The sequence below is a fragment of the Hippoglossus stenolepis genome, chromosome 1 (assembly GCF_022539355.2).
Source record: "Hippoglossus stenolepis isolate QCI-W04-F060 chromosome 1, HSTE1.2, whole genome shotgun sequence".
NCBI lineage: Eukaryota > Metazoa > Chordata > Actinopteri > Pleuronectiformes > Pleuronectidae > Hippoglossus > Hippoglossus stenolepis.
Window position 1 is genome coordinate 22,242,038 of NC_061483.1, and position 24,923 is coordinate 22,266,960.

The window sequence follows — 24,923 nt, forward strand, 5'->3', positions numbered from 1 at the left end:
CAGAAACTTGGTGGTGGGGTATCCTAAATCAGCCATTACAATTTGGGATAACTGTTATAGTACAAATAATGATAATTTGTCTGGCTGGTTCTCAAGTATCCAGCATTAAGTCATAGCTATAATGTGTCAGTTAGTGAATCATATTTCCATAACTGTTAACTGACAATGATTATTTTCTAAAAAAGAAGTACGATGCTTTCATTTTAGAATTCCTGAATGGCTCACTATATTATATACATCTCTGAGGAGATATGTTCAGGATAGTTCCAGTAATTGCACAGATTTAGCCTAATCATATACAAAACGTACAAGACGGAATGGCCTCTGCTGATGAGGCAAACATGGCATGATGTCAGACCGATACCCAATATTTTTATTCAACCATCAGAGTCAGCGTCCCTTTTGTTTGGAAGATCTGTCAATGCGAACCTGTCTGCAGCCAGTAGACAGACAGTTAGCTGGACACCTGGTCATTAATCCGTCCATTCTTTAGGTCAGTTCTAATAGATACCCTGAGATAATGAGGCTAATGCTGATTAGCTCAATGGCCCAATGACTATTGTGTCACACATGCACACAAGGACACAGTGTAACAGAAGGTAGGTAGACATTTATTCTTCATTTAGATTTGCTTTTTTTTTAACATGCCGTGGGAACATAACTATATTATACATTTTTGTATTACTCTTTTGAGGATAGTTTGAATATTGAATGCTTAAATTTATTCATTGTGCTTTTTTTCCCCCTTTTGTATTTGCATGAATTTAGACACAGCACTTGAAAGCCCTTAAATATAAACCTGCCTTCAAATAATTTATAGACACTGACTTATGACATCAGACTCTCTCTTTCACACACAAACATAAACATACAGGGGCAGAGGCATATGCAGGAGCAGAGCCATTTTTTCCTGTCATTTCTCAGCTGCAGCAGTCAGCTGCAGGTCACATGACTGGCTGGGCTGGTTCTCAGTGAGCATGCTCAGACCCCTCAGTGTTGTCAGGCAAAATAAGACAGCAGCAGCAGGAGCAGAGATCTGCAATAGATAAACACACAGACCCTCACACACACCAGCTGGCTTGCTCGCAGACACACACCACCGAGAGAATTGAGAGGCAGACGCTACAGATGTGGAGGATTTCATCTCTGCTTTCTCTAAATACCTTATTTTAATGGACTCATCGTCAGCCATCATTTCAGTGGAAAAACAGCCACCGAGGCAGAGAGGCAGGTGTGCCCTTTAAGAGGGGGAGCAGCTGAGGCAAGGACAGCATCCAAGTCTCCATCCTCTGTGGAGGTAAGTGCGAATGGATGGGATGGATGGATGGACGGAGGGATGGGGTGGTGTGGGGCTGCAGAGCGCAGGGGGGAGGGGGTAATCCGCCTGACTGCATCTGTGTTTGTGTTAAATAGTTATCAGAAGGGGGAAATGGGGACGGTGGTGGTGGCGGCGGATGGGGGTTGGGGGGGGTTAAGGTTTGCTGGAGACCAATGGTATGTGAGACGACAGGGGCTATGGGAATGGTGAGGAGCGTGTGCTGGGTGGTGTAGATGCTAGCAGGGCCGAGGACATGGCAGGGCAGCAGGGATATACAGAGGAGAAAAACGGAGAGGAGGTAAAGATGTGGCAACGACGAGGGAGCCATGTCTAATTGGGTGCAGTTGATGTCTGAGATGGTGGTGAGGAAAAGAAGGGAGACACAAAAAGTGACAATGAGGACATGATGGTTTTCTGTAGACATGTAAAAAGGAAACAAAGAGAAAATGAACAAGTGGGGTTCTTGCAATTATAATGACCTATATAAAGCGTAGATGCATTCATGCATGACAGTTGTGTCGGGTATTCTGCCCTGTAGTGTTGAGCTAATACTCCATCTCCTCTTTGTTTGCCTTATGATCCAGTCCTGATATATTTTTCATTATATTGGTTCAATATGCACTAAAACGTGTAAACTGAAATGTGCATTCTGATGTGCAGGCTGAAATAAGTATCTTCAGCTTCAAGACACCGAGCTCAGTGTTTACATGTCTGACACAAAAGGTAATGGGCCGCTATAATACAGAGTGTACTGTGGTCGCCTTTGTCATGTCAGCAGTGATATAGCATTTTGGCCTTTTGAAAAAAGCTTAATAGCTGTAACTATTCCTTTATCAGGAAACCATTTTGTTATTATGTAAAATTATATATTTTTTTTACTTGAAATGCTGTGGCTACAATGTCCCTGTCCTATTGCTAACCCAGGAAATCTAGCATTTGCCAGATTTCCTTGAATTTATTTGCCAGACTATGAAATAGACATCAGTGCAACAATGGAATGACATCAGCTCATGTTCTGTTTTTGCTGCACAGCCATATTTGTATGCCAACCTTTGGTGCATTATTTTAATAGATGAAGTCCCTGTGAAAAAACAAACAAATACAAAACAAAGAAATGGAGACATCATGGCCCCTGAACGTACAGCACATATCTCCCACACACTCACCACAGTGATTAATGCCACTCTGAGAGGAGGCAGAGATGGCTGTTGCTAGGATACATGGCAAGGTGAAGTGCAGACGTTTTTTAAAGGGAAAAAAAGAGGAGGAGGCCACCGTTAACAAAGCATGGCATCGCTGGATGGGGCCTTTGTTTCATGTTTTTCTCCCTTTTATTGTTTTTTTTAATTTATTTTTCTCCTAGGTTGTGCAGCCCTGAAGAGTGCGAGAAAGAGGGGTGGTGGGTCGAAGCTCTCCGGTTTTCTGTTCTCGTTCCTTCCATCTGGAAAAGGCTGAAATGGTTGGCAGCGTTCACGGGCCTAAACCTGTCTGAGTGAGCCCTATGAACACAAGATCCAATGGTAAGGCAGCAACTGATTACGCTGAGTCATCCATTTATGTTATTTTTTAAGATGTATAAAGTGGCAGATTACATATATTTAGATTGTTGTGGCTACTAACTCAGCTGCAGACCTTCTATAGACATTTAAATGGTATATAAGCATAATTGAACATATTATAAATATATTGTAAGTTTATGCAACAGGACCTTCAGGCTTCAGATTTCCCTGGAAATGACAAGAGACATGATTATTTTTATTCTAGAAAATGTATTTTTATGAACTCATCCCTTTGTTATTGTCAGTTGATTCTTCTTTTGAAGGCTGAATTCAAAGAACTTTTTGTTTATTGGAAATTAGTCACATCTCTTATGTCCCTATTCTGTCCCTCTGAGATACTATTTAAAGCAGTGTTTTGATGCCCTTGAACATGAGGCTAAATGTGGACATGTGAAAAAGGATTTGAGATGAAGGGATGATGAAAGCATTTTCTTTTTCCGCTCCACTATAACGGCCTTTGCACAATGTGTGGGCCCAAAGGACATCAAGGGCCAGTGTTGGACAGACGAGGAGTCGGACGGAGAGAATGAGTCGGAGCAGTTCCTGTACGGCATTCAGGTAGAGAAGAGGCTGTTACCCTTCCTAAAGCTCTATGCTCAATCTGGTGTTTTTGTTATAGCTGGGCAATAAAACAATATCACTAATTATTGCAATATAGTTTTTATCAATAGAAATATAACAAAGGTTCAATAAATATGATGTAGATATATTGCTTATGCATTGTTGATGAACAGTGAGGAGGGGTATAACACATCTATTGATCTACCACAGATTTTTTAAACGTTTTGTTTTATTTCAGTTGTTACTCTGCCGATAAAGAAGCGTTTAAAACCAAAACCTTCACTTTGGAACAAAAAACAGTCTTTAAAAGAAATAATAACGTGACACAAAGATGTTGGAAAAAAAGCACATAATAATTTAATAAGATAAAAACATCTGAAGACCAACAGCCTTTTCATGCTGAGGAGTTAATTTCATCCATGAGATAATAGCGATGGACAGACCAAACAAGATTTTGATAGTTTTGTTATTTTTCAAGCTTCAGTAGTTAAAATTATATTTAATATGAGGGTCTGTGGAGTTATTAAAATTAATTAATCCTTATGGCAATATGTCAATTAAATTATAATATCTTTTGTACAAGTTGATATTTTAGCTTAATGGTGGTGCTCATGGAAAGGTTACCGAACACATTATTCATCTTCTATCTGTTATGGAAGTTTTCTGGAAGCTGGTGAAAGGAGAACTCAGGCAGCAGCTGATGTCTTATGCAGAAGGTTTTAATGTAGACTTGATGCATCAAGGAGACCAGGAGGGGAAACAATATACAAACGCTAACAGAGTAACATGAGCAATTGTCACCCCCAAGTCTGAAGATGTCTCCCACAGCATCCCAGTGTATATCTCTCTCTACTTGCATCACCCATTCTAACAGCACCTCCGTGAATGGCTAGAATTGCTGTCACTCTATATGTTACATGTCTGTGTTTGCATCCTATTGGATAGTTAAGTCTAAAGTATGCATTCCTAAATCACATTGTGTCCTTACGTCTTGCCACGAATGAAATACGCAAAAGAGTTGAAGTTGGTGTCACTCTGTCTAGGCATCTTAGTTAGATATGAAAGTGCCTAAGTGTAGACACTACAATGTACTGTTGGTTGGCCCTTTATCTACAACCTGACCTTTGGTCCTGCTTGGAGAGAAGGGAGTGTGTGTGGAATTAGACATGCACTATTCTCCTGTAGAGATATAATGTAATATACACTATATTCATAATATATAGTGGCATATGCAGTGTGAGGATGGTCAAAAATTCCTCAACACTATCAAGTTTCACATTAAACCAGCTGCATCTTTTCATTCCGTTAGTGTTAGTGTTGCAAGACAATAAGTCAGAGTTCACCAAAAATAATAACAATACTTTTGTGGATTATGAATATCTAGGCCAAATGTCATGGCAGTTTGAGATATCTTACTCTGGAAATGCAGAACAGATGGACCAGCGGACTGACATTTCCATCCTAATGCCTCACTGCTCGAAGGGGCGAACATTTCAATTTGTATAGCTGAATATTCTGTTAAAATGTGAGGCGTGTGTCAGCATTTTGGGTCGAGGAGCAAATAGGATTTTTTGTAAGCTGACAGTGGCGAATATGACATTTAACGCTGAAGTACAAATCAGGTTCTGGAAAGAATTTTGCATTTTCTCTCTAATCAGGTGTCAAAGTACTTTTTTTAGTGCTATCACCCTGTGCCACCTTAAGTATCAATCATGAGCAGCGCTGCCAAATTCATTTCCACGGCCACAATTTAATGTATCATCTCATCTCGTAAAGTTCAGTGCCTCACTTCCACAGAAGATCTTAATCTGTCAGTCATCCTTTTTTACTGTTATCTTCCAAGTCCTGTGATTGAAATTTAAATCCAGTCTGGGACTTAAAGCTCATTTCTATGCACTGAGAACATGAAAGCGGTGCAGTGAAGATAAGGATGAAAGTGTGGGATCTGCTCCACACTCAGAGCTGAGGAGACGGGAGTCTGACTTCAAGTCTAGACACCGGCAATATGTGTGACAGACACAGTAATATTATTACTCTTCATACTAGAAAACGCTCTTTATAGAGGACATCAAGTGTGCTGAGGTAACCACAGAATACATTAAAAGTCAGAACGTAAAACGATTAATACGAATACAATGAAACTTATTTTTATTGAAAACATCCACTGTGTGACATCCTGATTATTTCAAGTCATTCCACTTTACAAGACTTGCTCCAGGCAGTTTGTTTGCAAAGATCTCCTGAACAAGTTTCATCGTGCATGTCTTCCTCCTTATCACACCGTCAACTTTACAACTGATTTTGATTTCTAATTTAGGATGTGCTTGATATTGCATCAGAGCTGCTGCTCAATACTGAATAAATTACAACATTTTATAACCGGGATCACAGACAGTATGTGTCTGAATGTTACTTATATCGTACTCTAGTTAACTAGTTTTTCTCACAATGCCTCTAATAGAGTGCATTTAAAATAGTTAGCAAGTGAGCAGAGATGTAGCTAAAAATTGATAACTAGTTGGATAGCTAAAAAAGCTGTACATACTAAACATTTTGTCTAAACTAGACTGCTAAAACAATAGAGAACTGGGTATATTTAGCTAAAACATGGAGGGTTCATGGTTGAAATAGCTAAAAGTAAACGATAAATGATGAAATTCAACTATTGTGTAATTAATTGTGTGAAATAAGAATCGGAGTAAAATAATTTCAAAATTCCAATAAAGACATTTGGAGCATGGAGGCGGAATGTGTGGTCAACTCAGTGCTGATGTTTGGCTTGTTGCAGGGGAGCTGTGCCGCTGACCTGTACCGTCACCCTCAACTGGATGCTGACATCGAGGCAGTGAAAGATATCTACACTGACAGTGCTGTCTCTGTCAGGTACCACACAAATATACAAACACACACACACACACACACACACACACACACACACACACACACACACACACACACACACACACACACACATAATCTATATGTGCACTATTTAGGACATTTTTGAAAATAAAAAAAGTACCACATGGAAATAAGATTCTGTCTGCTGGCTATTCTTAATTTGTTATGCAGCAAAAATTTAAATGCATGATTCAAACACATTATACACACCAATTTTGAACAAGGCATTGCATGGCAAAGCAGGAAAAAAAGCTAACCATTATTATTCCCCCTTAAGGGACAATGTAATGTGTAATGCATCAGATAAGTTATGATAAACAAGAAAATGCATTTCCTGCTGAAAATGCAGTGTGAATGTGGCGTTTGCTAAAATGCTTTGGGTGTGGGGGTTGAGGGGGGTAGTACGAAGTCAAGCCTGGAGACATTCATGCATTAAGGATGTCTCCCATAGACACCCATTAAAAAATCTAAAAATTAGTCTGAGAAGTTGAAATAAAAATGTTTTAATGTTTGAGTAGTAGAAATCTATTCAGGAGTAGTTAGTGACTAAAAGGAGGCAGAAGCAGAAAAATAACATTTCCTACTGAAAATTCATTTTCTAGTTATTAATCCCTTTTGTGGGGAGGTAGAGACTAAGATAAAGGCTACATGTGTTGTATCAGGGACTTGTCCCCACAAGCATAAATGTGTGTGTGTTTGTGTGTGCATGCATCCGTAGTTATGAGGGCCAATTTTGGGTCCAATACCATCATTGTACAGGACAGGACATTTTGACGTTGTGAGGACATTTTGGCTGGCTCTCACAAATGAAATTGCCTTTTTGTGGGTTAAGACTTGGTTTAAGGGTTAGAATTAAATTAGGTTTAGGTTAGGGTTAGGGTTAGGGTTAGGCATTTAGTTGTGATGGTTAAGCTTAGGGTAAGGGGCAAGGGAATGCATTATGTCAATGACTATAGAGAGACACGCGTGTGTGTATGTGTGTCTCAATGAGTGCTGTTAAGCTTTACTGAACACTGATGTAAAATCTGTGTTAATAGTGTGAAAAATGACTGGGATATGGCAGTTATAAAATCACATTGGTGATTTTGATCAAGAGTTGGAGAGGACATTGATGTCGATGTGGCTGGTGAAGGCCTTTGGTTGTTGATGGTGCCACTGTGAATAGATCATAAGTCCTATTGCTTCAAGCAATCGAGCTGAAATCTGTCTGTGTGAAGTGAAAGATGTGGGAGCTACAAGAAAAGAAGTACAAAAATAGAAAATAGTAGAAAAAATCCAAGAGTGCATGAAGATGTCATCACTGAAGCTGAACTACACACACACACGTTCTAAAATCCCCAAATATCAGAAATATAGCATAAAACTTTAACAGTGATTATACTGTTATAGAAACTGTTATAACAAACTTGATGTAAGTTTAAATTTAGTTAAAACAAAATATGAAGTAGTAGACACAGTTCAAAGAACTGAAGGTTTTTGAAGAGTTAAATTTGATTGGGAAAAAACATGCAGAACAAGTTGAATATTTCAAAATGTGTGAACATTAGAAAAAAGTTGAATGTAGGTATAAATGTCCTGAATTTGACTGAATTTAAAGAATGTTAGTGACCTATAAAGGTGCAGAAGAAAAACACTGAATGAAGATTTAAAATAGCTCTTGTTGTCTCCCTGAACAGAGAGTATGGAACCATCGACGACGTGGACATCGATCTTCACATTAACATCGGTTTCTTAGACGTGAGTCAGCATAATCTTTTCTGAATGGGCACATCCTCCATCTTTGCCGATTACTATTCTAACGTTGACATTTTGCAAAGTAACACATCATTTATACTGCAGCATGTGCTCATGATTTATTTATGTAATGAGAAATGGCCTTAATTAGGGTGCTAACTCTGTATATGTGTGTGTATGTGTGTACGTGTGTGTGTGTCTGACTCAGGAGGAGGTTGCGACAGCTTGGAAAGTTATCAGAACAGAGCCCATTATTCTGAGACTGCGCTTTTCTCTTTCTCAGTACCTCGATGGACCTGGTGAGTAAAGATGTCAGTGTGGATGTTGGTTTTCTGGGAGGGACTTTAGGTATTTGTGCTACTCACTGAGCGTGGGAGGTGAGTACAGTATGTGCTACACGAGAGGGAGAGTACGTGTGAATCTGTGCACTGTGTAATAATGTTAGTCATCTTTACACAGAGCCGTCAGTAGAAGTGTTCCAGCCCTCCAATAAAGAAGGCTTCAGCTTGGGCCTGCAGCTCAAAAAGTGAGTTATGTGAGCTGTTTTATCGAACACCAATATTTTTTATAATAAAATCATACATTGGAGATTTCATGATAGAATCGCAGTTTTCTATAAACAGTAACATTTTGCAAAATCAAAGGTTTTAAATAAGACTAGAAATCTCAGGTTTTCTATTGTTGACTCTAAAATCATCAATAGACAAGATAGATGTATGAGGCATAAACATTTGAGCGTAATCACTCTTAGTAATCCTTTGGTTGGCCAGTACCCTCACTCTAAATAACAATGTTCACCAGTGACAAACAGAGGCTGATTTAAAGAGTAATAATCCACCCACTGCCTCTGCCACTCACACTTCTCCCTGCCGTGCTGTTTTCGTCACATGGCAGGATCCTGAGCACGTTCACCTCTCAGCAGTGGAAGCACCTCAGTAATGAGTTCCTCAAGGCCCAGCAGGAGAAGAGGCACAGCTGGTTCAAAGCCGGAGGGACCATCAAGAAGTTCCGCGCCGGGCTCAGCATCTTCTCCCCCATACCCAAGTAGGTCTCTCTCTCTCTCTCTCTCTCTCTCTCTCTCTCTCTCTCTCTCTCACTCTCAGCACCTCGTAGCTAACACTCTGAGCTCTCAGAGGTGCTGTCCATTATATTTTTTAACATTTTAACAAGTTAAAGTTCTACCTCTGTGCACTGTATTGATATAATACAGTTTTAAGGATACAATCTGAAAACTGATACAGCACAAATGCATAAATTGTGTTATTTCATTGCAAACTCTGCCTCTGGCGTTAGTCTTCCCCTTTTCAACTGGTTATAAAACCCACTAACACAAACTTACATCTGGCTTTTTTTCTGTAATGGGAATGGATTCAATCAGCATTCACCCCAGAGTTAAATGACTCTGTAGTAGACACAGGTTTTATCGGCAGTGACCAGCAGTGATGGAAACGTATGATTTAACACTAATTTAGCAAGACAGCAGGCTGAGAAAGCTCTTCTGTTTTTGTTGCATTTTGGTGCACACCAATTTGCATTTGTGAATTGGTTGCAGAGCATCAGAAAATGTGACGTAGCACAGAGCAACAGAAAAATATAAACCGATTACACCTGTTCTTCTAACAGGGAAAAATTACACTGTGTTGACAGCAGACCTCTCTCCGTATCAGCGGCAGCCATCTTGGTTGTTTATGAAAATGCTTAAGCGGTGCTCCCATTGGGGGCTCCTCATGGTAGTTAACATATCAACCCGCCTCATTTTAGATTAATGTTTGTCATTTGACTGACCAGTTTTAGGAAGAATGGAAATCTGTCTGAATGGGAGGACAGGGCCAAACTCATCTGAGCAAATAAATCAGTTTTCTCATTTTAAAGTACATAGAACAGATTCTTTAGCATTATTTGCCAAAACATCTCTGGTATGTTTTTGCTTTTTTTTCACAGGAATTGTAAATATTTGAAAATGTTCTTAAAACACAAGTGAGAGCCATTCTTGCTGATTAACTTTGTCCATTTACAATTGGTTGGTAATGATTTAGAAAGAGCTTATGATTTCTCATTGTGTCACAGTATACTGTGCATCTCTAAACTTGTATGATTCAGTCTGCTCCTGCTTACAAAAGATCCCGACTTTATTCTGGAGACGTGTTGTTTATCCAGTTTCATGGTGAATGATGTCCACAGCATCAGATCTGTCAGATCCTGAATGGTTCTCTAGGTTTTAGACACTTACAAGCAAGCTATTTTTCCAAGACAGAAGATTTCTGAGGGATCGGAGTAAAACGTTATCATTCTGGTCAACAAACTGTAAAGATAGTGTTAAAAACACGTTATACACTTCTGTCTGTGAAAAGTGAAGCGTGGCGAAGATGACGCGCAGAGCAACGGAGGCTCTGACACAGCACAATATGTGGATTGACTTAAATTCAAGATCTGTCACACACACAACCAGTTTCCCTCAGGGAGAAGTCCTCTTTCTGGCCTCTGTCTTACTTCAAGATGCTTTGACAGTTATGGGTGCGCAGGGACTGAGTCTCGGCCCACTCGCTGGACGTCAGCCTCACTAACTACCAGGCTGTCTGACATCCTTATAACTTGACAGGAGTCTCATGTCAAGAGGGTACATGGATCATATCCTGAGAGTGATGCTGGAAGTGAACACTAGTTCTTGTTCTTTTTAACAGTTAGTGACTTCAGATACTGTCTAAACAGTTTTCACTAGAGTAGAGTGTGCTATGTTAACACATGACAGTCTAACCTTGTAATATTAAAGCTGAGGAGATGTTGTCATTGATGTCACTTTTAATTCAGATTTTATTCATAGGATCATTATGATAATAATTATGATAATAAGCTACATTTCTAATTTAGCAGTGTAACAACTGTTTATTGTAAAATTTTTAGGTAACACTTTATATTAAGGTGCACTTATTCATTGGTCAGTTTACACCACACATAGCATATTGTCTCTTTATTGTTCAACATAAAGCACTTATTAACGTTGTATCCTGCATTGCTATACCTCAACCACAACACTTCTTACTCTCTATTGTTATTCTCCTATACAGATATAATGTAATATACACTATATACATAATATATAGTGGCATATACAGTAATGTGTGAGGATGGTCAAAAATTCCTCAACAATAACTTCTTCACTAGTACTGTAGTACGGTACTTATTACCCCACACAGGTCCCCTGCTCCGAAGTTTCCTCCTCTTCAAACTAAAAGACGAAAGTAACACAGCTATTGCACCAAGCTGAAATATTGACGAATAAAGGGCCAATATGTACGCTAATGAACAACTAGTTAATGGTAAATAAATGTACAATAGTATAAAACGCTGCCTTTTTTTTGTGTCTTGCTTTTCACCAGGTCTCCAAGTTTCCCTCTGATCCAAGACACAGTTTTAAAAGGGAAGCTGAGTGTCCCTGAGCTGAGAGTGACCCGTCTGATGAACCGCTCCATCTCATGTACCATGAAGAACCCTAAAGGGGAGCTGTACAGTTATCCCCCAAACAGCCAGGTCAGTGCCAGTCAGGAAAAATGAGCAGCTATATATTCAGTCAGATTCATTTTGTTGCCTTTAGTGTGTCTCCCTCACATGTTTGAATGTGTCACAACACTGAAACTGTAAATACTACACTTCTTACACTGATTTGTAAATTAGGATTGTATGATAATTTGTTCAGTGTGATCCAAGATCCTGAAAAACATGTTTAATGTGTTAAGTTTAAAAAATATGTCTGCTGTTTTTAAGGCACTGTATCTTTGTGTCTTAATCCACTGTGACCCGCTCTGACCCTCCTTCTTAGTCACCTGCCACCCGCACTGTTTCCCCACCCGAGTCTTTTCCCTGCCCTTACCATTACATGGCTGCTGCACCGTTTCCCATAATGCTTTGTCTTCACTTGACTCATCAGACTGTGGCTGTCCCGGCGGCCAGGGCCCCAGCGCAGATTACCACGAGGCAGCTGATTGAATTGTTTTTCTCATCCCAGGCGGGCGGCCACTGCAAGAACATCCCTACCTTGGAGTATGGATTCTTAGTGCAGGTTAGACCTTAAGGAGATTAGAGATCACTTGAAGAAGCACTTATACACTATGTCTTGTGAGAGTCCTCTCTAGTGTATACACCTGATAGGCATTTAAGACCAATGGGAATTTGTATAAGGAGGAAGTACAGTTCATAACTAGAATGACATTTAGTAGAGTGCACACCTCCACCGAGGCCCAAACGGCCCAATCAAATCCAATCCAGCCATACCAAAGTGCACACACTTTTAGATATTTTTTACTTAAACATGCCCAATTTTTTTTATCAAGATCCACGACTTAATCCCTGGGAAATAATGGAAACCTTGCAATGTTAATGAAAGAAAATCCTGGATTTTTGCATTATTTTGCTCACAAACAAACCAACCAGAGGTGAAAATGTAATCTCCTTGATTCTTGTATGTGCTGGTATGTGCTGTATATAATCAACAATTAGAACCTACCTTACAATCTGCATTAATGTGAGGACCCTGAACTGTGCGTTGTGTGTATGCAGGTAGTTTGGGAAAGACAAATCATGGGGGCCCACACTGCATTTTATGCGCAGGGACCTCCCAGCAGTCTAGACCAGCTGTAACTGCAGTGCAAAATTGTAATTTGTGACAACTCCTCTGCCAAACTAGTTTTTATTCCTTTATGCGGCAGTGCTTTTTTTGCTTTTCTCCTGACAGATAATGAAGTACTCGGAGCAGAGGATCCCCACGCTCAACGAGTACTGCGTGGTCTGTGACGAACAGCACGTCTTTCAGAACGGATCCATGCTGAAGGTAACGCAGCCCGAGAAAGAGAATCATTGAGGAGAGATTAATCAACCTTTTCCTAACATGTGTTTTCATTATGTTTAAGTGATGTTTATTAATATATGATCCTGTTAAAAATAAAGTGTGTGCCAGTCCATGTGTTAGTAGGTGTGCAAATGAGTGTTATTTCATTATTCTCTGTCTTGTGTGTTCATGTAGCCTGCGGTGTGCACCAGGGAGCTGTGTGTGTTCTCCTTCTACACTCTGGGTGTGATGTCTGGAGCTGCAGAGGAAGTGGCCACTGGAGCAGAGGTGACAGCAACGCATAGTACATTGTAGATTTAATAAAAATAGAATAGAATAGAAAAATAGATTCAATATAGTATATGATATAAAGCTTTTCCTGCAGTAGTTTAGTCCTACTTGCCAAAAACTGTAGCCTAAAATATATTTGATAACAACTAAACACAAGTGCCAGACACTGACATTGGAGAGGAAAAGATGATTCAATTATTTGTAGTTTGGAACTGAGGCGGCCATCTGCCGTAATGTAACAGTGAGTTGATAAAGGCATCAAAAAGAGTCAATAACTGTATTAGTTATAGGTATAAAATGTATAAGTGTAAAACCTCTGTCTTACCAGGTGGTGGACCTACTTGTGGCTATGTGTCGAGCAGCTCTTGAGTCTCCTCGTAAGAGCATCATCTTTGAGCCGTACCCATCAGTCGTCGACCCCAATGACCCCAAGACTCTGGCCTTCAACCCAAAGGTCAGCACTGCTGGAATCATAATTAATTGCCATATCAAAAGTTAAATGAATGAGATCATTAAACAGTTACACAATTTTTAAGCTCATACAAGTGATCTAAGATCTCTGTATGTTGTTCCCTCTCTCATTGCATACAATGGATGTTTGGCTTAACCCATGAACACAGAAGAAGAATTATGAGAGACTGCAGAAAGCACTGGACAGCGTCATGTCCATCCGGGAAATGACCCAGGTACGAGGAGGAAATGGGAGGGGAAGAAGGGAGGGGCCACAGTGGATGTCTCAGGACACTTGATTTGTCGTGTGTAGATATCATTTTAAGGTTTTCCATTGATATAAAATCCTCATTCTTTGCCCACAGACACTGTTGGTTTAGTTGTTTTCCACTGTTGGCTGTGGGCGTTGTCTTTAACAATGACAGTTATTGCTGATTAGTTAATCTTGTCTGTGTTACTTTAGCTCACTCATTGTGGTGGGACTGTATCTATACTGAAAACCGACAACAACACATGCTTTGTGTGGCGTTCGCAGGGCTCATACCTGGAGATCAAGAAACAGATGGACAAACTGGACCCTCTGGCCCATCCGCTGCTGCAGTGGTGAGTAGACAGGGTTTGTCCTTTACTCTGCTTTGACTTTGTTTCAGAGAAAATATTCAGCACTACTCCTTCGAGATCATGTCAAACTGAACATATTAGCTATTTGAGCAAGGACAACATTATAATACTTAAGACGTGAATAGAGCTTTTCTCAGCAGGAAAAATAGGCTGAATGCCATTGAGCTGTTTCGGTGTCATGATGTAATCGTTATTTTTGTTTAGTCTTTTTTTTTTTGTGTTACATGGTTTTGATAAGTGCTACAGATATGATATAGATTCATTAATATTATTATTATTATTATTATTATTATTATTATTATTATTATTATTATTATTCACTGGCAAATAGAATCATCAAAAATGAAAGAAACAGAAACGATTAACATTGAAACATTCTTCATGCTTTTGTGTGAGGGTGTTAGCAAATGGCAGGGGCTTTAAATTCTGCTACACTCAATCACATGTTATTTATTGTGTGATCTTCTCTCTCTCTGCAGGATTATTTCCAGTAACAGGTCTCATATTGTCAAGCTGCCGCTCAGTAGGGTAGGACACCAGAATAACATCCCCCTCATCACTCCTTTATTATCAATGAGCTGTTTACGTCGTCATTGAGTAATTTAATGGTTAATGCTCCCATTTTCAATGTTTCAATTTGTCTCCCTCTCTTGTCCTCACTTGTCCCCTGTGATCTCCTCATGGCAGCAACTGAAATTCATGCACACCTCCCACCAGTTCCTGCTGCTCAGCAGTCCCCCGGCCAAGGAGGCTCGTTTTCGAACTGCCAAGAAATTATACGGCAGCACCTTCGCCTTCCAGTGAGTCCACTTTGCCCCCCCCACTATTGGCCTTTACAGATCTCATTCACAAATTTTTTCTATTGTACGGTTATTTCAACTCTAATAAAGTCAAATCATTCAGTCTTATAAAATATGAGTAGTTAAAGGTAGGGTTGGTATATGGTATTTCATAAACACTTTTTTTAATCTTATTTGTAGAAATCATCTTCACTTCCCAATAGCCATTGATAGTTAAAGAAAAAAGCAGGTGTCTATGGCCCTTGCAGGACTGTATCAAACACAACAAATCATTTCATACAGACCAAATGAATTGGCTGGGATACCTGTCTGTCACTAACCAACAGAGACATACACCGCTGAAGCAGAAATGATAGACAGAAGTTAGCGAGTGAGTCATGGCAAAGTCGGCCTCTAGCAGTTTTCAGGCTGTGCCTGTTCATGTGTTTTGGGGGGGCATAGCTTTGACGAGGGCTAATGTTGCATATTTCAAAGTCAAGCCTACTCTTGCTTTTCCAGGATTATGAAGCCTAGCTTTAATGTGTAGTTTTTATATTGTTAAACTTGTGGCTGTAGAGGAAATATGAGAAATCACATTCTGTAAATAATTAATGTCATATCAAGCATATTTGCATGCATTCATAATTTAGCAGTACAGCGGTACACACATGAACATGTCTGAGTGTAACACCCGGTCATTATGCTGTGGATGGAGCAGATTTCTATGGAACCATAACAAACAACAGCACAGAGCAGTGGTCCCTCTCTTGGACAGAGAACCACCTTGCTGAGCCAGCACACCGAGCCAGCCGTGTCTGTGGGATAGACACTTGTACTGTAGCAGATGGGGCTCTGCTGAATATTTTAGATACACTCGGCCCATCTGGGCACTTGCAGGGTTCAGCTCACTCATGAGCAGTGTTACCAGTCTCTTTCTGCTGATTAATTATCCAAACGTGATCATCCTCAGAAAATACCAAAAAAAGTGAGTCAGCTTGTTAGCCCTTATTTTACATTAATATAAATAGTTACACACTAATTATGAATTAGATTTACAAGCAAATCTAAAAAACTTGTTTATTTATTAAGGCTGTGGTAACAAGAACCTTACATTGCTTTAAAACTTTACATAAGAATAACAACAGAGCCAAGATGGCACTGTGGTGACCGACTGCATCTTATCTTAAAACAGTCCAGGTACCTGCACTGGGGGATGTATTCAAACAGACCCTTTTAATAATATTAATGATAAACTGTATTTATATAGCACCTTTCAAAACACAGTAACAATTTACTTTCCAAGTTATAAATGAAAAATTGAAGGCAAACAATACAAAAAGACAGTAATGGGTTGTCATCTTTCGATTTTAACTTTTCACACTATTAAATGATATAAGTTCTGTTGACTACAGTTATGAAGCAGAATTTTTATATCAGATATTGACAGCTCACCTCATAAATAAAAAAAAATAGGTATGTAATAATGACAAGATAAAGATTAAAAAGCTGTAAAGCTAATCTTAGTTGATAATTTTTTTTTTTTATTCCATATATATTTTTTACATTTTCTTAAAATTACAATTATAAGTATTGCATGCGTATTTACTATTACTTACTGATGTCTATTTTTGACTGCCCTCCTGCTGCTGTAACACTGCTGTGGGACGAACAAAGGATTATCTTATTTTCTCTTATCTTATCTTATCTAAGACTAATAATTCATGATATTTACAAACAATAAATATAATTTTTGTGAATGGCCACTAGCTAGTCCGTGTCACTGCTCTGTGTTGATAATTGATATAACATATAAGAGATTTATAAAGCGGATTTAATTGAATTGAATTCAAGATGTTGGTGGACAGACTGTTCAGTGAATCAGAGGTCACATAATAAAATCCACCAGTGTCATTTCATTCCAATGTTCTTGACCAGCATGGATCTGGTCAACACACATCATGAGAGATCCACGCATCACACAACACTTGGTTTCATCTCTCCTTTCTTATCTCTCCCTCTCTCTACACTTGCTCTAGTGGTTCCCATATAGAGAACTGGCACTCTGTTCTGAGAAATGGACTAGTCAATGCCTCTTATACCAAACTGCAGGTACGTAACCCTGGCAGTTGGCTAAAATTTACGACGCATCTCCTCTCGGACAGTAAACCTGCTCTCAGATAGAACAGGCTCGTTGTCCGGCTGATTCATTTTTGCAGTTAATGGATGCCAGCTTCCCTTTCATCAGCTTTTGCGTTTGGCACTGTAGCGAGCAGGGCACACGGGGAGATTTTTCCTGGCCAATGTCGGCCGCTCTCTGAATATTACTGCAGCGGACAGCAGCGGACAGCACGTCTCTTCCTGTGGGGGGACAAAGGGAGGGGACTGTGGTGTCAGCTGTAATGTCAGGAGGCTGCCCTGTGTGCCCTGTAGGGGGCAACCACCTAGAGCACTGAGTAGGGTAGGTCTGACGCTGAAGGATGCAAAGGACAAGCTCTGTGATAGTGAGTACCTTCCTGTGGGTGAATACAGTAAGGAAGGCTTCCATATAAGGTCAGTAACTGGCACCCCTCATTATCTATAGGTCAGATAGTTGCCTCGAATCATTAAAGAGTTCATTTAAAAATACCAGATTGGCACAAATGACCAAATCAGGATCGGAAAGATAATTTCAAGGCAGACACCAACAAAACAACATTCCATTCTCCCCTGCATCCATCTGCATCTTCATTTCTGAAGTGTTGCACTTAGCGACCCAGGTCTGCAGAAGATAAATATATAAAAAACACAAGAAAAGATTAATAGAGCACTAGAGAGCACAGCACGGTGGATAATTACTGCTCGGAGATACACTGCCTCGTCCTAAAAAAAGATTAAACACAATTAAATCTGAAATCTCAAGGATCTGTGAAGCTTTCTTGTCGGCCGTGATCGCTGTATCATGCTGATGTGTTTCATTCACACCTTTTGTTCTCCCAACTTATTTGAACTCTCCATCTTTGATCTCGCCTCGGTGCTCTTCCGCCTCCTCTCTCTTTCTCCTCTCCGTTTCACCTTGAGCAATGACAAGCTCCCACCCATCCCTGCCTGTTCGCCACCGCCACCCCAGGTCATTGTGGAAGAGGAGGAGGGAGGCGGCGTCAGCCTGCAGCTCCAGTCATCACACAGCCCCCCTTGTCTGTCGTTCCTTTTGATTTCTCCTAGATTCGTCCTGACCTCCATCTCTCCATCTCTATATTTTTATTCCCAAACTATCAAGTTGCTCTTTGTTCTTCCTCTTGTTCCTTTCACTGTCGCTCACGACCACTTCTCCATGTCGCACTTGTGCTTTCTCATCACGGACATCCTTCCTTGTGTGAAGGCTCATCGTCACTATCAGTCATCATCATGTTTCATCCTCAAACCACCATCCGTGGTCTCATTTCTGACGTCAGCCTTCCCTAAATACCTGGTCGTGTTATACATAAATTTCACTCGCAAAATTCAAGAGCATGAAATGATCCTCGCTGGACTGCACTGTGCTGTAAGAAGAAAATATGTCCACAGTTAAAAGGTGTGACTGTGCGGATTATTGAAATGTTTCAGATCACTTGAATAATGAAACCTATTTCTCTTTCTTCGGCTCGTTACTGTCCGCCATCTTTATATTTTTTGTATGTGTGTGTGTGTATGTGTGTGTGTGTGTGTGTTTGGGTATATGTTTTACATTACATATCATTTAGCTGACACTTTTATCCAAAGCGACTTCTAATAATTACATTCAGCCATGATGGTACAAAGTCAAACCAGCAAGAATCATGTAAGTACATTAGCTTCAAAAAAGCCAAACAACAAAGTGCTACATGTAAGTGCAACATATTATTGCAACTTGACTGAGACCATCTTCCTAGCCAAGGTGTACTTGGAATTGATGTGTTTTTAGCCTGCGGTGGAAGATGTGTGGACTTTCTGCTGTCCTGATGTGAGCTGTATTTACTTTGCTACGTGGTGGGATTTGCAAGGTTAAATGTTACATAAAGATATATATCGTCCTATAATTTCCTACGATTTAACCACAGTAAGTTTGGTGCGTTTCTGTATGCGAGTGTACACATACCGTGTGTGTGAGTGTGTGAAGTCCTGTGCAACTGCTCAGTGACCCAATCCTTCCTTCCTGCTCTTTTCAAACCCAAGCTGCATGGGGCAGCGTATGGAAAGGGCATCTATCTGAGCCCCATCTCCAGCATATCTTTTGGATACTCAGGTAGGTGACGGATCATCCCTCACCAATCAGACCCCGCCGGGCCCCCTTTTCCCTTTTTTCCATCGTGTTGGTGAACATGATTCTGTGTGTTCTGTGTGTGACATGGCCTGAATATCATCCTGGAATATTTCATTTTCACATGCGGGAAGTTTCCATGCTATCCTCTTGTGCTGCACTGTGTTGTGTGTTCATTTTGGGTGTTGGGCCTCGGGCCTCTGAGCTTGTGTGCCACCTACCATACCATACATGTTGTTGTTGCTCAGTGGATTTGTGTGTGTTGCTTTGTGCTTTGTTAGCGTTTTTTATTGGTTTCTTTTTGTGGGGTGGGTGCGTACAACCATTTAAACCTTTAGGGCCTGAGTTCATGTGTATAGAGTTCAACAATGTGGTTCCTGGAGTAAGCATTTTATTCGTTTTCTGAATAGAGATTTGGATTATCAACCATAATATTTTAACCATCCAATGTAGATCTATAACAAGCTACAAGATTGTGAAACAATGTTAAATGCTCCAGTAGAAGCCACATGTCTTATGATATCAACTGCATTTTAAGAAAACTGTGTTTTATTCGCTACACTACCCATGATCCTCAGGTGTAATTGCGACGTCTCTGATTGGTGGAGCTCACTTTTATCCTGGAAATGTTTACCACAACTGCTAAATTCACGTTGACCTCATCCACAAAGCAACCAGGATTTCCCTCTCTAACACAATGCTGTTATTTAGAGATGAGAACAGAGTCCATTATATTAATTTTTCTCCAAATCAAATGTTTCATTGTCTCATTCATCTTGTAGCTGGTCGGAATTAAAACGCCTTTCATAAAGATTTTCTGAAACGTCAGTGCAGAAAACGAATATGAAATTTACTTCAGCAACCAGAGGTGTTCTGAAAGTGACACTGTCATGTTTTATTTCCACTTAAACCCAAATTCAGAAGTTCGATTTCAGGATGTACAATGGTAGTCAGAGGCTGGTATTGTGGTCAGCAGGTTAGCAGGTTGCCGCCAGGGCCCACCTGTTACTATGGTTTCCCAGCTTTAACGTTGGAATTTTTGAATGTCTGAAGACTGATGCAACATTTCGGGCCTTAAATCCACTTGGTTTTATCTACTCTTGCAAGATCAAATACAGTTATTTAGATTATGATAGGTAATTCATCTCTCTAAAGAATATTGAATTTCAGCTCTTTCTTGATAATAAAAAATGATAACAGCTGTACTTGCTGTACCCACTTTTGTTTATGATGCTGAAATTCATTTGGGAGTTTGTTTTTTCTCATGTAGAAATGTTCACTAGCATTTTGGACCAGTAACCTTCAACTGAAGGTGAGCACCGTGGGTAATAATTTATCTTTACAAGGCGTTGGAGACCACTAGAGGCAGCTTTTTCACAGCATGAATGACTCGAGGTAAGGTCGCTCTGACTGAGGGTTGTTTACTCTCTGTGTGCTTTGCTTCTTGCAGGAATGGGGAAAGGACAGCACCGCATGCCCACCAAAGATGAACTGGTGCAGCGTTACAACCGCATGAACACCATACCACAGGTGAGAGAGCACGACCCATTACATCCTCACATAATTCATTTATTAAGTCATTTATTGTTGGGCAACAGGATTCCAGATTCCTATTGCAACCAAGGACAAAATCAAGGGGCAGAGACACAGGAAAATGTATAGCTTTGAGAGAAAACAACACTGATTTCCAGATGAGAACTGTTGATCAAAAGGAATGATTTATTAAAAAAGTTTAAATTAAGTTATATTATATTAAATTATTATGTAACTATTGGTGTTAGAGCTCAGTTAGATATTGGCATTTACTGGAGCAGCTTGGTTACTAAAGCCTACTTATTGTTGTCCCTACTTTTTTTTCAATAGAGCCGACCAATACAATCAAGGTTTCTTCAGAGTCGAAACCTGAACTGCATCGCTCTGTGTGAAGGTAAGAACACGCAGAGGGTATAACATGTGATAAAGCTGAGATTAAAGAGAGTTTGTAGAATTTTAGGTTTGATTAACACAATGTGTTTTGGTCTATTAATGAGCACAAGTTTTATAAGATGTACAAAAAAAAAAGAAACAAGCACTGATATTAATTATTTAATAAAAATGTATAATGTCCCATTTGTTAAATTTAACAACCATCTAAGCAAGAAATGAAGAACAGGAAGAAAATGACAAAGTTACACCATTTAAATCGAAATAAAAGTAACTTGTGTGTCAATGTATTATCTATAATTACATAGTAAATCTCAGCAAATATAATAATATGGTCATAATTATCATAAAACATTTAGAAATAAAGTGCATCACAGTTAAAGCCTTTATGGTTTTGTGCATCTATTATGCAACACTACAACAACAACAACTACAAAAACAACCATTAATATAATCATAGAATAATAAGAGTGTTCTTGCTGTTGGTGAAACATGCTTGTTTCTTTGAAACAGTTATCACATCTAAAGATCTGCAGAAACATGGAAACATCTGGGTGTGTCCCGTCTCCGACCACGTCTGTACTCGCTTCTTTTTTGTGTGAGTATCATCAAAGCTTTTTAACCCCAAAGAGTTTATACTGAACAACCAAAGGAGTTGGCATGGCAACCATGTAGCAGGCAAAATGGAAATCATCATGACCCTTGAAAAAATCATCGTTCATTACTCTGGTTGCACAGTTTCACCTTTTAAACTACACATGATGGCGATTTAATGGAGAGTGATTATAGGCTACATGCTGCTGCTGTCCCTCATCACTCTGCATCATTTTAAACTGATCGTGAATGAATTGTGCTCACGGTTGAGTGGAGGGACTGCTCCTCTAAACTGGGTTTCTGTTCAGGTCAGAGACTTTCAATAGGATGTGTTTTTATGTGTTGGAGTCCATCAGGTAAAACATAGCTGCTGATGTTCATGCTCTCTGAGTTGAAGCGTTGGGATGGCCCACAATCTAATTCAGATCACAGACAAACATAATTCCACTTCAATGTGGGATTGTATTTTTCATCTTGAAGAAATGTTTGGATTTAAAACAAGATGATTTGTTGTGTCAGACCTAACACCACTGTAGTGTGTGCACACCTGGGTCGGGACAAAAATCTTTAAATGATAAGTGTGTGCAGCAGGTTTGTTTTTTTGTTACGTCAGCTGGGGTATCTACTAATTTCTTTTACAATGCACGTGCCTGTTATCGGGGAAAACCTTGGGCTCGAATCGGCTTGACACAAAAATCTGAATGCCTGTCAGGTTTTGGGTCCAGCTTGGTTAGTTTTCTCTTGGGCCTGGTCAAGGTCGAACAGAAAATTACAGCAGGTAGAAGAGTCACTCAAAGAGGTTCAGTTGTCATTGTAAACATGTGTTTTTATCAACAGTACTATGCCTTGTTTATAAGATGAGATTCGACTATACTTAATCATCTGGGCCCCTTATACTACTTAATAGTACAGAAAAACACAACAGAAAAATAAATAAACTTGACTTATTTCCCAGGGTTATAAAACATAATGAATGATATGCTATACCGTGTACAAACTCCAGGTTTCTGTTTGAACATGTGCAGGTATGAGGATGGCCAAGTAGGCGATGCCAACATCAACACCCAGGAGCCTAAGGTTCAGAAGGAGATCATGCGTGTGATTGGGACCCAGATCTACTCCAGCTAATAGAGGTTCAGCAGCGACGCGTGGATGGATTCTTCTCTCTGGAGGAGGCACACAGGCAGGCAGGCTGAAAGAGCGAATGTTTGGCCGAGTGGACCTCCGGCCTGATCCTGAAGGCCGAGGCAGCTCTTGAGCACATTGTTTCTAGAGTCTTTTTTTTTTGTTTTTTTTGCTGGTCCTCTCATTTGACCCTCTCTCTCCTGTTGTTCCCTCTTTCCGAATGATTACATGCTACATGTTTATTTAACCGTCAGTTAGGCTTGAGCCTGGTCAGAGTCTGTCCGCTTTTCTCAGTTCATGACATTTACAACAAAACTGTAACTCTGGTGAAGAAAAAACCAGGGCAGTCACTGGTCTGGCTCTCCACACGTACAGTATATTCACACACCCACTTTCAAATCTTGGATCAACTGGGCTTTCTCCTTCTTGCTGCACTTCCACTGATCCGTTGGACTAATTATCTCTATTTATCATTTCTCTTTGTGAATATCTAGTAAAAAAAAATAATTCCAAACAATAATTAAATCCCTTTGTGGTTGGATGGATTTACATGCACATAGAAGTTTGTTATCTTATTGTGTTTACGAAGGCATTATCTCTGATTTCATTTTCCTCAACGAAAGACATGAATTAAGCTTCTGTGAACTTATGGTTATCTGACAGGGAGCAGGCAGCGCTCTGTTGTTTTTGTCCTTGTCTGACTGGATGAAGCTGCCAGAGTCCAGTAAACGAGGCGTGGCTTGAAGTTACGTACACTATGGGCACTTTGATTATCAAATGTAAAAAAAAAACGAAGCAGTTAACAGTGTTGTGATTTTTCATGACAGGATCAAGACCGTTCTGATCGATGATGCACTTTCAAAACCTCACAGCTCCTCAAACAAAAACCCTCGAGTTCTATCTGACTGGACAAACATGGGAAATGACAGTTTAAATAAGAACAAGTGTCCTGAAATGTCCTTAAATCTTTATTTAATTATATTTTTGATTAACAATAATGAGATTAGACCCTGTAATGTAAAAGCGTTTAATTCATTGTTTAGTTTTACAGAGGGTAGCCTGTGTTCCACTGGACATTATTTTTGCACAGTCATGCATTTGTCTGAAAATATGATCCTGTCTTGATATTTTGACAAAGATAGGATTAAAAATCTGTTTGTTTAATCAGGCATTTTTTTCCTTTCGACATTTTATTTTTCAATAAATCTCTTTGTGTATGATCTACACTTCTCATTGGATTAACAACTTGCAAAAAATCACTGTACAGAAAAACATTTTACAGACAATTTAACCAAACTATCTACAGACAGTATCCAGTCCAGGTGAGCTCACATCCCTCCCACTCCGACCTAACGGACACTGGATGTTACAGAGGTGCATTAAAGTGCAGCTCTTTGAGAACCTTGTATAGCTAATCAAGTTTATCAGTTAGTCATGTACTGTATGTATGTATGTATGTACGTATGTATGTATGTGTGGGTTTGTATTTTCTTGACATTATACTAGACATTGCACTTATTCAACGTTTGCCTAAGCTGGAGAAAAGGACTGTCCTCGGACCTGCAGCAGTGGAGGAAAAGAGGGGAAAAAAATATTAACGGAGTCAGGAAAACTATATTATTCAACATCTTAACTATGTCTGTACTAATATGGGCTTTCAGTGTTTCCTGGAACTAAAGATTCCGACTACTGAATGGACTCTGAGGCACTGAAAGAGAGCGAACTGTAAATAAGGACAATGGGAGGACTCGTTTAACCATTTTGCAAAGAAAGAGACGGGTGTGTACAGTTGACTGTGCTAGAAACTGATGCCTGTTTTTTTTGCCAAGAGGTTTGAGCATCTGAGAGATTCTGTTCTCTCGCCGCCCTGTCTCTGGTGAGTAATGTTTTCAGAGATGATGTCAACGACAATGATGGTGATTATGAATATGATGAAAGGTGACAATGCAGGAGGAAAAAAAAGAATAAAGCCTGATTTTGCACAGTTTTA

General features: G+C 39.7%; 1 protein-coding gene across 7 annotated transcripts; it reads left to right on the forward strand.

Annotated features, from left to right (window-relative positions):
• Window positions 1-133: 133 nt before the first annotated feature.
• LOC118105104 (protein mono-ADP-ribosyltransferase PARP6) lies at window positions 134-24,923 on the forward strand. Of its 7 annotated transcripts, none has more exons than XM_035152576.2 (24): window positions 137-599; window positions 769-1,297; window positions 2,682-2,837; window positions 3,330-3,435; window positions 6,227-6,321; window positions 8,016-8,076; window positions 8,357-8,372; window positions 8,533-8,599; window positions 8,968-9,117; window positions 11,451-11,601; window positions 11,999-12,130; window positions 12,803-12,898; window positions 13,091-13,183; window positions 13,515-13,640; window positions 13,807-13,872; window positions 14,172-14,239; window positions 14,737-14,785; window positions 14,945-15,057; window positions 17,073-17,145; window positions 19,207-19,276; window positions 20,742-20,821; window positions 21,155-21,218; window positions 21,728-21,812; window positions 22,834-24,923. In XM_035152576.2, coding segments are annotated over exons 3-24 (1,866 nt in total). In that variant the 5' UTR covers window positions 137-599; window positions 769-1,297; window positions 2,682-2,835; the 3' UTR covers window positions 22,937-24,923. The 7 variants fall into 7 exon arrangements, 6 of the variants coding, with proteins under 6 accessions (XP_035008467.1, XP_035008449.1, XP_035008418.1 ...); XM_035152558.2 differs by having other exon boundaries at window positions 141-599; window positions 8,282-8,372; window positions 13,810-13,872; XM_035152527.2 differs by having other exon boundaries at window positions 144-599; window positions 8,282-8,372.

What these genes read in the sequence shown, in the direction of transcription:
- LOC118105104 (XM_035152527.2), top strand. An exon ending in AGAACGGATCCATGCTGAAG is followed by an intron (nt 12,899 to 13,090) that starts GTAACGCAGCCC and finishes GTGTTCATGTAG; the next exon opens with CCTGCGGTGTGCACCAGGGA. An exon ending in CCATCCGGGAAATGACCCAG is followed by an intron (nt 13,873 to 14,171) that starts GTACGAGGAGGA and finishes TGGCGTTCGCAG; the next exon opens with GGCTCATACCTGGAGATCAA.